A 16555-nucleotide genomic window follows, 5' to 3' on the forward strand; every position below is an offset into this window, starting at 1 on the left:
TGCTACAATAAAAAAGAAAGAAAGAAAGAAAGAAAGAAAGAAAGAAAGAGATATAAAAGTACGTACCTGCAAAAACAAACACGCAAAAAAAACGGACCCAACGAGAAAAAAAAACTAACTAAAAACACAGTACGAAGTTGGGGACATCTCACTTATACGACATCCGGTGGATCAGCACAACACCGAGATGAAGGACGACTAAGCGTCAAAAAAAGAAGTTGGCGCAATGCCTTGAAACCCTCGGCCTCGTACTCAGAATCCTGGACACCACCAGAGCTCAGTCAGGGTCCCGAAGGTTAACCTGTTGGCTTGAACCTCGTTATATACAAAATAAGAACAAGATAAAATGCTGAGATGTTTTGCTTTAGCTTATGTTTTGGAACGATTACTCACCGATTAAGGAGCTCACCAAAGTACTCGCGTACTCTAATGAACTCGCCCGCTGGACCGCTATTTTATTTTTGAAAAAAAATATGCAGACAAAACACGTTAGTATCTTTTCATGTCAAGTTGGTAAGTAGTAAGCGTGGAAATTAGTAGCAGATTTTTGCACACAAGAACAAGAACAGGAGTGTCTCTTTAGGCTTCTGGCTATGTCTTGCTGTCAGTCTATTGCAAATAACAAGTAAAAAGTTAGATCTTGCTCATGAGTAATGCGCATGAGGTTGGTAGCATTAGCCATTCACTCGTTTTCTTGAATCCGTCAAAGTTGAAAATATGGAGCGCCTCTTTAAAAAAGAAAAAGGCGAAAATATGTTCAAGTTAGCTTATGATGCCGAAAGAGACACATTTGAGCTGGCTTTAACACGCTGGTGGTCTTTACATTCACTACTTACCTGGCGTAAACATGGACAGACTTAAAGAAAGGGAAATACAAATAAACAGACGCGTATGCCCTTGAAATAATTTTTTCCTACGCCAATATAGATGACATCATCATCTATTAGTGATGCAAGCATTCTCACCCACTATGAGAAAAAAGTTGGACTTCAGGGGGTTATTATAAAAAAATCACATGCATTCTACAGAATCGCCCTCTGAATCACGTCTTTTTTTACTGCAGCGCCTCCTTCGCACTCATAAATTCCCTTACAGAGGGTGAGAATGCTCGCATCACTAATAGATGATGATGTCCTCTCTATTGGCGTAGGAAAAAATTATTTAAAGGGCATACGCGTCTGTTTATTTGTATTTCCCTTCTTTTAGGTCTGTCTACGTTTACGCCAGGTAAGTAGTGAATGTAAAGACCACCAGCATGTTAAAGCCAGCTCAAATGTGTCTCTTTCGGCATCATAAGCTAACTTGAACATATTTTCGCCTTTTTCTTTTTTAAAGAGGCGCTCCATATTTTCAACTTTGACGGATTCAAGAAAACGAGTGAATGGCTAATGCTACCAACCTCATGCGCATTACTCATGAGCAAGATCTAACTTTTTACTTGTTATTTGCAATAGACTGACAGCAAGACATAGCCAGAAGCCTAAAGAGACACTCCTGTTCTTGTTCTTGTGTGCAAAAATCTGCTACTAATTTCCACGCTTACTACTTACCAACTTGACATGAAAAGATACTAACGTGTTTTGTCTGCATATTTTTTTTCAAAAATAAAATAGCGGTCCAGCGGGCGAGTTCATTAGAGTACGCGAGTACTTTGGTGAGCTCCTTAATCGGTGAGTAATCGTTCCAAAACATAAGCTAAAGCAAAACATCTCAGCATTTTATCTTGTTCTTATTTTGTATATAACGAGGTTCAAGCCAACAGGTTAACCTTCGGGACCCTGACTGAGCTCTGGTGGTGTCCAGGATTCTGAGTACGAGGCCGAGGGTTTCAAGGCATTGCGCCAACTTCTTTTTTTGACGCTTAGTCGTCCTTCATCTCGGTGTTGTGCTGATCCACCGGATGTCGTATAAGTGAGATGTCCCCAACTTCGTACTGTGTTTTTAGTTAGTTTTTTTTTCTCGTTGGGTCCGTTTTTTTTGCGTGTTTGTTTTTGCAGGTACGTACTTTTATATCTCTTTCTTTCTTTCTTTCTTTCTTTCTTTCTTTCTTTTTTATTGTAGCAGATTTTGAAGCTCAAGCACAAGAACAAGAACAAAATGTGGAGCACCGATGGACTCTCCTGAATAGGAAGTTAGGATTTATCGACTGGAATTATATATATGTGTATACTTAATATTTACCTTTAATAAATAAATAAACAAATATGTGAACATTATCTTCAAGCGTGTATTATACTTGTACTTGCATATTTACAAAATACAGATATGCTTATAAATCTGTAGAAAAATGAAGACATATGTTAGTAATAAAGCAACTTGTCACATTTTCAGTAAATAAGCACTTCTTACATTGATTATATTTTATCTTTATAGAATTTATCTTTTAATAAATATTGATATATTCAAGTATTTTGGCTGAGGTCGTATGCCTAATACATGTTATTATTAGAAGAGACAAAGACTGTGGCCTCCCCTTCTTTCCCCTCCATCTTACTTTACATAATTAAATACTATTTGCTTAACAATGATAATGAGTACAGCATATACCTACCAATAATCTATTTCGAAAGTTTTGTATAAATAAATAAATAATACAGGGCTTTTATTTGGCATTTAAAAAAATTGAGAAATATTTAGACAAAGAGAAATTGGTTTTCAGGCAAAGTAGATAATTATTCAAAAATATTGCCTGCAATCGTCTAAATGTTTCAAAGAGACAAGGTGTTTACGTTACAGTGACTGTATCGTCACAGAGGATTAAATGCTGGTCAAAAAGAGATGCTCAATTTGTGTTTATTTTATAAAAGAACATTTGAACTTTTTGACAATCTAGAGCTGTACTTTATTTACTGGTTTTTAAAGCCTATAATACACTGTGGCAATGACATGTTAATGCTGTAAAAAATATGACGACACTTGCTTTGTTAACTTGGAAAGGAACCCATTGACCAACAGTTTTCCAAAGATCTGATAAAGGCCAACAAACAACCAGCAATCACCACATCAATACCCACAGCAGCAACAATAAAAATAAAAATCCTGTCAGTGTATCGAAAACAGTTTGTCCCTCTGAGTCGCTTAGACAATTACAGGTAAATATGTAAACATCTACGCCTACTTTGAAAACTAGTTTCTCTTTGTCTAAATTTCATTCTCGTTTCGTCCACAAAAGGTAAACATATTGTCTACAGTTACATTTTGATTCGTCTAAAACATTTCTCAAATTGTCTCAATTTCAAGTAGAAACACTGTATTATATCGTACCACCAACCAAAATAATATATTTTGTTGAATTTTCCCTACAGTCTGTTTTTAAAGATAGGAATATGATATATTCAGGCCAGCAACTCTAAGCCCTTTGACTTTTGTTGGAATTAAGTAACCCTTGAGGAGACGGTCCCCTTCTAATTTTGTTTTATTGGTCTTATATACATACATATAGATAAGTGTGTGTGTGTATTACACAATTAGAGAAATCTTCTTGTTAGTCTTGAGCTAATCATTATATATAATACAATATATATATATATATATATAAATATATAGTTTGCACAAAAAAAAATTTTTTTTTGTGTAAAGATGTTTTCTTTTACGAAAGTATTAAAAAAAAATACTTGGCTTTTATATGAAGTCAAATTATCACACAATCTCACTTGGCTTGATACATTTTTTATGAATTTATTGTTACAAATAAATACTTGCTTATATGACATTTACAAATACTTTTATTGTGTTTGTATGTTTTTTTTTTAAAATAAATAAATATATAAATAAATAAAATAGTGCTCTTGAGATTAATGTACCCAGTACAGATGGGAAAGAAATAAAATAAGCTTTTAAAGCATTGAAAAAATTAAACTAGTTGAATATCAAGAAGTGTATACATGATATTTAGACTTTTTTTTTAGTTGAATGTTTTATTGCCAGGAACTCCTCCAATACACACTAAAAGGCCATGAAAAATAACGCCGGAAACCATTAATCCAATCAACCAATCCATGGTATTCAAAAAAAAATGTTATTGAGGATATGATAGGATGCACGAAATTTTTATATTATAGCAGCCATTCATTTTTTTTTCTTTTTTCGACTATTGAAAAAAAAAATCACCAAAATATGATTATATGATTTGGGATTGTTCAAGTCAATGCAAACAAAGCAGTCATGCTGGAGAGCCAATTGTTCTTGTATAGCATATGAGTGCCGTTGAGTCATTCTCGAGGTTATAAAGTACGATGATCTCCGCCTGGAAGTCGGTCTAATACTTTCCTCTTTAGCTCTTTTATCATGTCCAATCTTACAAGAACCGTCTACCACGAAGGTGAATAAAGGGCATCAATTTTACTCAGCCAATTTGCATTTTTACACCTCCTTAAACCCAAAAAAAAACAACCCCCCACTCACTCACTCACTCTTACAATGTCAGCCCTCAATGAACTCGATGACAAGAGAATCAAGTGCATCAAGCCCTTGATTCCTCCCCAGATCCTCATGGAGGACATTCCCCTCACTCTCAAGGCTGCACAGACCATTGTAGAGGGTAGAAGAGGAGCTGAAAACATCATTCGTGGTTCTGACGATCGCCTCTTGGTTGTCGTTGGTCCTTGTTCTATTCATGATGTCAAGGCTGCCAAGGAATATGGTAAATTATTATTGTTCTTATTTTTTTTTGTGGATTTTGATATACTTTATAGACGAGGCTGTTAACTTATACACTTCTTTTTGTAGCTGTCAAGTTGATTGAATATGCAGAGACTGCCAAGGATGATCTTTTGATCATTATGCGTGTTTACTTTGAGAAGCCCAGAACCACTGTTGGATGGAAGGGTCTTATTAACGATCCTTATCTGAACAACAGGTAATACAACCTGGAATAATACCAATACTTGTAATACTGGAATATGAATTCTAAACTGTCATTATATAGTTACGAGATCAACAAGGGTCTTCGTATTGCTCGTCAGTTGCTTTTGGATTTGGTAAATTAAGAATACAAAAAAAAATGAGATTAGATCTAAAAAGATAAGATCACTTACCGTTTTCACGTCACAGAACGAAATGGGTGTTCCCACTGGCTGTGAGTTCCTTGATACTGTAAGTTACAACTCACGTGAAAATACAAGACAAAGATTGGAATCGGATATTCATTGGTGCCCTTTTTTTTGGATGTAGATCTCCCCTCAATACACTGGCGATCTTGTCTCTTGGGGTAAGTCACAATTAGACCAGCATTTTTTTACAAAATTTTAGATGTGTGTGTGCCAGTGAATATTTTTCTTATTATTTTATTTATTTGTTTGTTTGTTTGTGTGTGTGTACTTTTAGGTGCTATTGGTGCCAGAACCACCGAGTCCCAGATTCACCGTGAGCTGGCCTCTGGTTTGTCTTGCCCAGTTGGCTTCAAAAATGGTAACTTTTTTCTTTTACAAACCATACAACATATATATTTTGTGGTATACTAATTAAATTTTTGGGTTTGTTTTAATAGGTACTGATGGTGGTATTACTGTTGCCATGGATGCTATCAAGGCTGCCAGCAACGGTCATCATTTCTTGTCTGTAACCAAGCAGGGTCTGTCTGCTATTGTTCAGACTGAGGGTAACGAAGCATGTCATGTCATTTTGCGTGGTGGCAAGAGCGGACCTAACTACAGTGCTGAGGATATCGAGATTTGCGCCAAGGCTCTCCAGAAGGCCAAGTTGTCTAGCAACATCATGGTCGATTGCAGTCACGGTAACAGCAGCAAGGATCACAACCGTCAGCCCATCGTTGCTCAGTCTATTGTAAGATTTGTTTATTATTCAAGTGTTTGAGTGTGTTTGTTGTGACCCGAGTGTGTTTGTTGTGACTTGAGTGTTTTCTCATCAATTGCGAATATATAGGCTAGCCAATTGGCTGAACCCAAAAAGACTGGTGACAACATTGTTGGTGTTATGATCGAGTCTCACTTGGTTGAAGGTAAGAAAATTGTGTAGTTATCTGTGCATGTCTTTATATGTGAGAAGAAGCACCTAAAGAGGTTTATTTTCTCTTCTCAAAAAACAATAATAATAATAATAATAATCTTTATTCATGCTTTTACTTTTATTAGGTCGCCAAGATATTCCCAACGAAGGTCCCCACCGTCTTGTCTATGGTCAGTCAGTCACAGATGCATGCATTAACTGGGATGCCACTGTCAAGACATTGGACACTCTCAAGGAAGGTGTTCGTGCTAGAAGAGCTGCCAGACAGGCTTAGATTTAATAACGTCTTTTCATAATGCACTCATCCCCTCCCTTCAAAAAAAAGTATACAACTTCATATATTCATTCAATGTATAATAAAAAGCAAACATCACAATATGCGAAACCTAATAAAAGACCAATGTTTCCCTAAAATCTCTTTCGAGGATAACATCTCACAGATGTAATTTTCTTCTTTCCACAAGCCTGGAAACGGTACGCTTCAAAAATCTGTAAACATATATATATGTATGTAAATACTATAAGTCTTTGACTTGAGAACCATCAAAAATAAATAAAAACCTACAAGTTCCTGAACTCCCGTAGTGTTCATTACAGCCTCGTTTTTTTCTACTACTTCAGATAAGAAAGAAGCGTCCATTTGAGGGAATCTTATACAGGCAATGATTTGAGCAAATACATCGGAAAGGGCAACCTTTTTGTTGTCCAAGTACAGCCATTTCTTGGCCTTTTTAATCTGCGCATCTCTCCAGATAAGAGCTGCTTCGTAAAACACAACTTCATCAACGGGTTTCTGAAGGTAATCAACTTTGAGAGCGTTGAGAACAACCTTTGGATCAGAAGAGAACCAATATACACTCTGTAGCGTGTCCAAGGGTTTAGTCTTCATCTTTCTTTCGCAAATATCTTGAGTATCTGGGCACATGAACTTTTCTATAATAGAAAGGAGTCCCAAAAGTAATGATAGATGTTAAGAAGTAAAAAAAATGTGTTTTTTGTATACTATTGATTTTGTTCTCTCTTGTTTCTTCTTCTTTACCAGCACAGTTCCAGACGCCCCACATGTTCTGGTTGCTTATATTTAGCTGTAAGTACTGGAACAAGTATTGGCGGATTCCATCAAGCTTGAGTTGATATGTAACTGGAATCAAATCAATAGCCTCCTGTACGCTGTTAGGCCCTGGGGATAAACCATAAACAAAGTCAAGAATTCGTTCAAAGATTCTTGGGTCTACTCCGCGAATGACAATCTCTCTCTTGAATCCCTCATGCTTTTCTTCCATGAGTTTTTCGAAAATAAGATCAGAGGCTGCACTCAAGACAAGTCTGTGGACAAAAAAACTTTCTTCTTCTGGTTGTTCCAAGGGTGTACCCGTAATACTCGAGGTTTCGGAAGCCGTCTGGTCATCATGGTTTACATACAGCTCTACTGAGACATCTTGTACAGAATTGTCGTTTATTACACGAATAAGAACATCGTGAAATATTTCCGATTCTCTGAAGCTCTTTATATTTATAGGAGAGAGGCTTTTCAACGGACTCATGTTATATCCACTAGATGACTTGTTTTCGGGGCACACAGAAAATCGGATCTCATCCATTGTTATAATAGTCGATAATTGATCAAGCGAAATAAACCTTTTGCATTCATACTTTGTTTCGTCTGATATTTCAACAATAGATGGATTAAACTTGTATAATTGAAACATGTTATGTGCTCTTTTAGCTTTCTTACTTTTTTTCTCATTCTTGTAAACTATAGCAATCAAATCAAGTTAAACCAACACGCGTGAGAAAATCAAATATCGATTTATTTATCAAAAACATTTTTTTTTAAAAAAAAAATTGGCAAATCTTTCACTCACATCTCTCTGTAATCGGCTCATATTTTTTGGTAGTAGTATTGAAGCATTCTAGTGTTATCACTGCGTTTAGAGGCTCTATCATTTCTTCGTCACTGAGTCTTTCATGTACTCTTGGAATAACCAAGTCTACTTGAAGAGCCTATTGCACAGTCGAATGGTGCAATGTTATAAAATTAAAATAACAGTTCACCCAGGTCTCTCATCTGGTTAAAATATTTTATACATTTGGCTCATCTTCTGTGCCCTTGTAAAACTACACAATATGAGTATAGGTATAAATAAAGATAGAGAAAATGCAATGTAAGTTATACTGCCTACTTGGATCATCCTATTAAGGTTTCAAGTATATAGCAAAGTGTATCATGTTTAACAGTTTTTTTTAGAAGAATAAAAAAAAATCAGTAAGAGACTGTAGCTCTAAGCGACATATTCGTCATTAAACATACATGGAATACTTGTCGAGTCGAAACCATGCAGACCTCACTTCGGTCTTTAAAGGAATGCTAGAGAATCTTGGTACTCTCCAATAGTACGTGTAGTAAGATGTATCTCCATAGTCGCTTATATATTGTTAGTCTGGACTATCTAATATTATATTTGAATACTACTTACTGAAGTGTCATTTTGTAGAAGGGCTTGGAACAGGAAAGAGAAAGTCAATTGTATACCTCTTCTTTTTATTGCGCGTTTAAATATCTCCTTTATATACATATATTAATAGGTTCAGGAAATGGCGTAAATCTGTGACCGTAAAGTTTAAAAGAAAAGGAAAAGGTCTATAGATCTGGATTTAGGAACTGGGGTGCATATTTGATCCAAAAAAACGGGAATTAGTTCTTTTCTTTTAAGAGAAAATAAAGTCTAAAGAGTATGGTGTGTTACAGTACCATTATTTACAGCAGTAATAACAGCACAGCTTTGTCAAAACATTGTGTATTTTGCTTCTTTTTACTGTTTCAATAAAAGTACTAAACCAAATGATTTATTGTGTCTGATCCAATTATTGTAAAGTTTTTAGGGATTACTTCAAAGTCATGTCAAGATAAATGATTTGTTTACAATATGGTTTCAGGGATAAATTAAGCACAGTATTCTTTTGTACTTTACTATCCACAAATAATATCGATTGATATCTTTGACATGAAGTATAGATATATATATCACAGTTTCTGGTGAATACATATTCATTGTTCAAGAACTGTGGATAAGTGATGCTGGGCTAAAAATCAAAAACGACAACAAAATGAAATCAAATGAAATGAAAATATCCATATGATAGTTTACATTGAGCATCGCAACCCTATATATGAGTAGTGAAGTGTTGCTTGATAAGAGTTGGGAGAGAAGTTGTTAAAAAAGACGCTTGTTAGGTCCTACTGGCTGTTTATATATTAGAATTTCTCTTTATGCTTATAGATAAACAACAGATGATTCAAGATCAGTAATTACAGGACACAAATTTATTTTTATTACAGATGTGTAACCTCCTAGAAATCTCACAAAAAACGCACTTTAGCTAATAGAATGAAGGTTCTGTTTTAATGAGTTTCTTTTATATATTTACTTTTTCAAAAGAATATATAGATTTAGTCGGAACAATGGTAGTCATTTTTAAGTGTAAGCATATTTAACAAAACAAACGGTTCTTGATCGATCTTAGGATGTTTTCTTAACCAGCGCCTTTGATGCTATACTCTCACTAGGAGAATACCGAGGATAACATCTAAAAGAGCTAGGCTCACTTGCGCCCGCATGAAACCGGTAGGCTTCAAGTATCTAAAAGCCAAATAAATACATGCATACGCGCCTGTGTTTAGTAAATAGACAACTAGTCTGTTTTTGGTAAATATATAATTTACCAGATCTTTGCTTCCTTTCATGTTCTTAAACACAACTTCTTTCTCCACAACATTTGTTAGATAATGCGGATCCATCTGTGGAAATCGTACACAACGAATCATTTCAGAAAAGCCCCTTTCTATTGCGACAGCATTTTCCTCGTGGCTAAAACAATGCGTTAGTCTTGTTGTTTCTTTCTTTCTAGCGATATAGTCTTATGCTTTTTTTTTAAAAAAAAATATTCATAGACTTACATTGGACCACCACCATTAAGAGTCCATTCCATGTTTTGAGTTCTCCATGCTACAGCTGCTTCAAAAAATATAGATTCATCAACAGGTTTGGTAAATGTCTCCATACTCATGAAATTAATAGCAAGCGAGCTTTTAACCGCAAGCCAGCAAGCATTTTTCATAGACAAGACTGGATTTTCCTCAAGGTACTTTCGGCATGCAGTTTCGGTCTGTGTGCAAGCAGTTCTGTCTAGTATTGTGGAGTTTGTATTAGTTGTCATGCCAAAAAAATGATACTTGCAATAAGAAGAAAAAATGGACTTTATTTCTTATAAAGTAAATAGTTATATATACTTACTAGCCATACTCCACACTAGCCAAATATTTTGGTGGTTAATATCTTGTCTAAAGAACCGCATGATCTGGGAACAAAGTGTCTTGAATCCAAATTCTTTAGCAGGTATTAATAGATCAATCGCACCAACAAAATCGTCCACAAGAAGCTCAGAAGAGTATACACAACACAGTAACGTTTCAAAAACTTCGGGATCAACATTATTAAGTGTCAGTTCTACTTTTTGCGTAGCTCCATTTTTGGGCTCAAGCATCTTTTTGAACCATCCAGAAGCTCCACACAAAATGACCTTGTGGCTGTAAAAGGTACGATTTCCTGATGCATTATAGTACAAAAAGTCATGATCATCTTCTTCACCACAATAGTTAATTTTAGGAGGGTTGTCTCCTTTTTTCCGATTGTTCCTGTCATTATTGATGTGAATGAGTACGTCGTGGAACATCTTTGAGTCAGTGTACTTTTCGAGATTCAGGATCTTTGTTTTTATGGGATCTACTGGTCTGTTGCTCTTTGCACAAAGGTCTCTTCCTACACGAACTGATATAGTCAATGTATCTCCAACAAGTCTTTGTTTTATTTCATCCAGCGATGCAAAGTGGGTCCATCTAAATCCATGGGATGCTGTAACAACAAAAAAGAATAAAATTGTCAAGTAACTTTCTTTACGACAGTATAGTTTATTCAAGGTATTACCTTTTAACTCTCCACGAGAATCTATATAAGATGTGTTAGTTGAATGATTAATATATATATATATTGAAAAAAGAAAGAAAACTAACCCTTACAAACACTACCAACATAACTATTATAATGAGATTCTGGAAGACCAACAGATATAGTGGCGTTAACATATACATCTTGAGCTGCTTTATTCTCAGGATTAACGTTTTTCAGGTAAAAGAAGACTTCAAATCCCTGTATCAATTATATTTTATTCGTGAATACTAGCAATATAGGTGTGATACAATACGTACATTTTTATCTTCCTTGGTTCCTTTCGATATCTGTAACATAAAAACATCGCAAATTTAGTCTGGGATTTGGAAAGCATTTTCCGTATTCAACATTAGTTTGTACCTGAAGACACCTATTATATATAAATAAAGAATAAATCGTTAGTTAATCGAGTGCTTAAACAGGTAAATAAATCAGACCAAGGATATACACATATATTGTACAGAATTTTAATACCATGGTACACCGTATAGCTTTATATCTGGACTGTAGACTCTTGTATCACAGGGAATATCCGAAAAATTTGTAATATCCCATGAACTGGTACTGTAATAAACCCTTCCAAGCGATCTGAACCAATCTCGAAAAGAAAAAAGAAAAAAACAAATTAGGTACAGAAATCAATACGAGCACTGATGTGTATCAGGTACCTTTTTTCCATAGCTTAAATACGAATGAATAAAGATGTTTAAACAAATAAGAAGAACTTGTTTTCTTCCTTTCTCACTTTCTATTTTTTTGGCAGCCTATTTTATACACAAGATTTTTTTTGGCAGAATGTTCATTGAATAGGCCCTTTAATTTATTTAGATTTAACCACATTGGAAGGTCTTTGTGTGCTTTATTTATATATTAACAATGAATACCTACTATATATATATATATATATTTATAAAAGGGAATAATCACATTATGCAATTACTTGTCCTTGTAATAAAGTGCTTGTCAGCACAGGATAATCAATATCCTTATTCTATTGAAGAACTAAAGTTGCCTATATTGTACATAAAGCACATTTTGCTTTGCTTTGTTTTGTTTTGTATAATCCTGTCTGACAAAAAGTGATCAAGTGCAAATGTGTAGAATCCTGTTGCCAAAAGAATAGCATTGTCTGCTAACGAGATGCTTGAGAGCAAAATGTGGTGTTGGCTGTATTGAGTAAAAAAGAATGATTGTGTAGAAAATGATGCAAATGGACATCGCAAAAGAAAAGGGGGAGGAATGAAATACATATAGGAAACAAAGTGCTGTTATTTTGCGATGTGAGAATATGTAGAGGAAGGCTTCAATCGACAAAAAAAATTAAAAAGGGAATTTTGAGGATGGTGAATTAATCCTCTTCATCCAGATCAATATCCTCGATAACTGTGACAGTAGTCAAAGCAGATTTTGACTTGAACTCCTTAACGTCAGGCTTATTTTTATCTGCAATTGCTTCTTCACTTTCTTCTTCTTCATCATCGTCATCGAATACAGTTTCGTCTTCGTCGTCTGAAAGTCCAACACCTCGATTGTCTTTTTGATAATAATAATGATAAAGAGCATGAGTTTCTCAAGGCACATTTGATCGATTGATTTTCCAAACACATACTTCTCATCAACTCGGCCATATGTGCTACGTTTTGCTCTGCTGTTCTCTTTCGCTCGGCACGGGACTCAGCGCGAGCAGCAAGTCTGTCTTGTCGTGCAATTTCCTGGTACTTTTCAATAGTCTTCTTCTTACGTTCCTGCTTACGTTTAGAGAAACCTGTCAAGAATTCTCTAAAGAGAAAAGGAGAGAGAGAGAGAGAGAGAGAAAGGTACATATAAGTAAGCTTATATAATATTCTTAAAATAAAATATTAAAAAAAGAAAATAACTCACTTTCGCTTATCAAAGTCAAAGTCGACACTGGGAATTGTCTCCTTGTTGACCTTTCTTTTCTTTGCATAGATCTTTGATCCTGCGGAAAGAACATCAGTGTTTCTCATGCCCTTGTAAGACTTTCCCTGTGTCTTTGTGGAACTCTTGAATGAAGGCTTGGTGGGCGGCATGGTGATGGACGATGGACGATGTCTTGATTTCCTTTCTCCACCATTTTACTTTATCCGACAAGCATTTGCTTTATTCCTCTCGGTTCCTAAGTCAAAGAAAACGTGTCACAGGTTCCAATGCGCCACACTTTCAGCATAATCAATCTGTGGTTTGATTTTCCCCTGGGAAGAGAAGGGTTTCTGTCCGACCTTACAATTCCATTATGGTCTTATACTTCAAGAGCAATGGTATAAGAAGAAGAAAAATAACAATAAAGCAACAAGAACTACCCGGTGTACCAAGAATGAATCTGGAACTTATTTGGAATTTTATTCGAAATATTATTATTCTTATTATTTATCAGTTGTCGATCCTCCTGTCACCATTTACATGGGCAGAGACAAGTTTGAAAGTAATTAACATTATTATTATTATCTTTCCTACCAATTTCAAAAGTACTTATATATTTAATAATTGATTTTATATAGACGAGGATTTGATCAAATATGGTTTTCCAGAGGATGTGTGGTATGTTTTTTTTTAAAAAAATATTTAAGAAATAAAAGACAGAAGGAGGGCAAATGCCATGTATTTTTTTTTCATGTTATTCAAATTATGTATACTCAAGACTTGTATTCTTTCATTTAGGGTAAGGCTTGACAGATTATGAAAATATGCATGAATATAAATTTTAGATAAAATAAAATGAGGAGTCTCTAACCTTATTTTAGTTCCACGTCGATAAACTCTCGAGTGCACACGTATATGTCCGTCTCCAACCCGGTCAAACATGGCTTGATATTCCCGAGGCTGTCGTTGAAGACTGTGCCCAGCTTGTAAAAGCCAACAGTATTGAGGGTTGGTGAATTATTGTTTTTCTTTCTTTCTTTCGATGTATCAATGGTAGTCATTTCTTTTGTTTACTGATTTCATTAGACTAGGCAACAAGAAAAACAATGTTACTATCATTTATACTCCTTGGGATAATCTGAAGAAGACTCCTGGTATGGAGACTGGTCAAGTCACTTTCTTCAATCATAAAAAGGTAAAAATAAAATATAAAAAAAAAGATATTAGAACCAAGAAAAATAAATAAATAGGTTGACTCTTGTTTTAGGTTAAGCGTGTTATAGTTCACGAGAGAATCAATGCAATTGTGAATCGATTGAACAAGACAAAGGATGAGCGCCAAGTTGATCTTATGGAAGAAAAGATTCAGAGAGATAAGATTGATAGAAAGGCAGCACGCGAAGAGGAATTCAAAGAGGTAAGAATTAATAAAGACTTTTTATATATAAAAATGAAGTAAATGTGGTGGAACCAACTAAATGGTGAATTATATATATATTACTTTCACTAGAATGAGAGAATTCGTTTGTTGGCTCTTGAGAACAGAAAAGCACAACAGGAGATTTCGAATCTATTTGATGAAGGAAATATGCGTAGTAATCAAAGACCCGCCAATGGCTCTGATGATTCGGATGATGACTTTATGTAAAACATTTTATGACAAATGAACCCACTAATAAAAGGATTGACGCCATTATTGATCAATTCTACTACATTGCTTAATATTTTATTCTTTCATTCTAATCTGGATATTTCGACAAAACCAGGCTTATTACAATAAATATTTACAACTCAAATAATGAAATCATTGTCGTCTCCACTCTATGTTATTTATTGCTCCATTTTATCTACTGCCCTTGATTTGCACTAGTTCTGGTCCCATTATTAGGATTTTATGAGGTCAAGATTGCGTATCCTGAGATCAAAGATCGTTTAAATTACCATCCTAGCTTTTATAATGCTGTGCGTTATTTGAAAATAAATCAATGCTCTAGAAAATATAGTTGTCCAATAGGAATGAATACTTTGTTCCCAAATCGGTAAATTGGCGTCTAGAGGAAGCGAACGCTTGTGATTGCAAGATTAATATCATTATTTTACATCCTATAGAGTATGTCTTCTGCGCACCTTCCTAGTATTCACACCAAAACCTACAGTAGACTTAGTTGTGACGTAGATATCAATGAGATAGAAGGTATTAAAAGTAGTCACATCAAGACAATTATACTTCTTAACTCTGTTCTTGTCACCTTTACTTTCTCTTCTTCTCTTTCATCATGCAGTCACTAAGGACTTTCCGCGACTTCTATAATCGATCTTACGATAAACGACCAATTCTCACTCTCTGCGTGACAAATGGTATTCTTGGCGCACTCAGTGACACACTTGCTCAGAGTATAACACACTATGACTACCACGTCAAAAAGAAAGAGGGTCTAAGATCACTTGCGGCCAGCAAAGATCACACCCACAGACTTCACCTTGAAGACAGATTGCCTGATAGCTTACAGCAAGATGAGATTTTGTGTACCCCTCCTCCTACTTGGGAGCCCACGCGAACCCTTCGATTTGCAGCCTACAATTTCAGTGTCGCGCCACTTCTCGGAAAATGGTTCATGTTTCTCGACAAGTTTTTCCCTATGCCAGCGGTAGCAGCTACTGCATCCAAAGCAGTCCAGAAGGCTGTTGGTAGACAGAAAGACATTACAGCTATAAAGCGCATGGTAAGTTCAAATGTGAAAAGTAGAGTCGGAAGAATCTAGAAACATGTGTGGATGTGTATAAGGATATGTATATCCATATATGGAACAGTGTATCCAGCGGACTATGTTGCTTAAAAATCTTATTAGGTTGCAGACCAAGCGCTCTTTGCACCCGCTGGTCTCACTATGTTCTTTACTATCATGGGTTTCATAGAAACCAAAAAGTGGGAAGGTGTCCAGGAAAAGTTCAGGGATGCATTTTTACCTGCGCTTGTAATGAACTACAAGGTGTGGCCTGTCGTCCAGCTCATTAATTTCAAGGTTATGCCTCTCCAGTATCGTTTGCCATTCGTAAGCAGTCTGGGCATTATGTGGAATGCTTATCTGAGCTGGATCAACAATGCTTCAAAGAAGAAGGAATACACTCAAGAGCATCTTATGGTAGACGATGGTCAGACTAGGGTGGATCCACCCATTGAGATACAAGCACCCTAGACTTTCACGATAGATATAGTATCCGAAACTCATGGACAGGGGAGAATATACCCTCCTTTGACCATAGTATTATACACTTTGTACATAAACTTCCTTGTCCAATACACTCTATAGTATTCTTTATATTTCTTGATTAATACATCTATAAGCCAGTAAAAGAAAAGAAAAGAAGGACACACGCGAATTCATACACTGCTAGAACTCAAACTATTTAAAATTTGAGAAATCGAAAATTATGGCTTTTGCTATTTCAATGCAAAGTTTTAACCTAAAAGGAAACAAATGCAAAAATGTTCAGACAGCTTTGAAAAAGTTTTGGACGAACAGAGAATTAATTTATTGAATGAATGAATTTAATTTTCATTACAAGCTATATATCACAATATAACATGATTTTGGTTTTTATTTTCTTTCCTTTAATTTGACAACACAATCTAAGCCGATGGTGTGGGTGCTTCGATGATCAAACAAAACTGAAAGGCAATGAAAGGTGAAATACAA

At 35.3% G+C, this 16555-nt stretch overlaps 7 protein-coding genes across 7 annotated transcripts; 4 read left to right on the forward strand and 3 right to left on the reverse strand.

The window, feature by feature from the left end:
* Positions 1-1015: 1015 nt before the first annotated feature.
* Positions 1016-2124, forward strand: PHYBLDRAFT_142115 (hypothetical protein; the record flags this gene model as incomplete). Its single annotated transcript, XM_018430741.1, has 5 exons — positions 1016-1098; positions 1207-1227; positions 1614-1670; positions 1788-1905; positions 2062-2124. 5 exons carry the CDS (start codon positions 1016-1018, stop codon positions 2122-2124), a joined length of 342 nt encoding a protein of 113 aa, XP_018294641.1.
* A 2163-nt stretch (positions 2125-4287) lies between these two features.
* PHYBLDRAFT_180150 (hypothetical protein) lies at positions 4288-6377 on the forward strand (the record flags this gene model as incomplete). Its single annotated transcript, XM_018438271.1, has 10 exons — positions 4288-4321; positions 4427-4642; positions 4729-4858; positions 4928-4979; positions 5053-5094; positions 5173-5209; positions 5326-5409; positions 5489-5784; positions 5884-5959; positions 6093-6377. 10 exons carry the CDS (start codon positions 4288-4290, stop codon positions 6239-6241), a joined length of 1116 nt encoding a protein of 371 aa, XP_018294642.1. The 3' UTR covers positions 6242-6377.
* On the reverse strand, positions 6376-8455 carry PHYBLDRAFT_142117 (hypothetical protein; the record flags this gene model as incomplete). The annotated part of the gene is made up of 8 exons (XM_018430742.1): positions 6376-6456; positions 6533-6900; positions 7007-7658; positions 7894-7971; positions 8056-8085; positions 8151-8160; positions 8279-8392; positions 8445-8455. The coding sequence occupies 8 exons, from the start codon at positions 8453-8455 to the stop codon at positions 6376-6378; spliced, it is 1344 nt and encodes a 447-aa protein (XP_018294643.1).
* Positions 8456-9488: 1033 nt separating this feature from the next.
* PHYBLDRAFT_142118 (hypothetical protein) lies at positions 9489-11272 on the reverse strand (the record flags this gene model as incomplete). The annotated part of the gene is made up of 7 exons (XM_018430743.1): positions 9489-9608; positions 9692-9836; positions 9926-10154; positions 10263-10880; positions 10953-10973; positions 11045-11174; positions 11234-11272. 7 exons carry the CDS (start codon positions 11270-11272, stop codon positions 9489-9491), a joined length of 1302 nt encoding a protein of 433 aa, XP_018294644.1.
* A 1052-nt stretch (positions 11273-12324) lies between these two features.
* On the reverse strand, positions 12325-13027 carry PHYBLDRAFT_63186 (hypothetical protein; the record flags this gene model as incomplete). Its single annotated transcript, XM_018441079.1, has 3 exons — positions 12325-12509; positions 12586-12755; positions 12858-13027. The coding sequence occupies 3 exons, from the start codon at positions 13025-13027 to the stop codon at positions 12325-12327; spliced, it is 525 nt and encodes a 174-aa protein (XP_018294645.1).
* A 203-nt stretch (positions 13028-13230) lies between these two features.
* Positions 13231-14316, forward strand: PHYBLDRAFT_109153 (hypothetical protein; the record flags this gene model as incomplete). The annotated part of the gene is made up of 6 exons (XM_018428096.1): positions 13231-13255; positions 13372-13419; positions 13496-13539; positions 13739-13865; positions 13949-14052; positions 14125-14316. 6 exons carry the CDS (start codon positions 13231-13233, stop codon positions 14314-14316), a joined length of 540 nt encoding a protein of 179 aa, XP_018294646.1.
* A 790-nt stretch (positions 14317-15106) lies between these two features.
* On the forward strand, positions 15107-16054 carry PHYBLDRAFT_109043 (hypothetical protein; the record flags this gene model as incomplete). Its single annotated transcript, XM_018428090.1, has 2 exons — positions 15107-15541; positions 15707-16054. Coding segments are annotated over 2 exons (783 nt in total), but the record flags the coding sequence as incomplete, so codon positions are not given.
* Positions 16055-16555: the final 501 nt, after the last annotated feature.

The sequence above is a fragment of the Phycomyces blakesleeanus genome (genome assembly GCF_001638985.1).
Source record: "Phycomyces blakesleeanus NRRL 1555(-) unplaced genomic scaffold PHYBLscaffold_5, whole genome shotgun sequence".
NCBI lineage: Eukaryota > Fungi > Mucoromycota > Mucoromycetes > Mucorales > Phycomycetaceae > Phycomyces > Phycomyces blakesleeanus.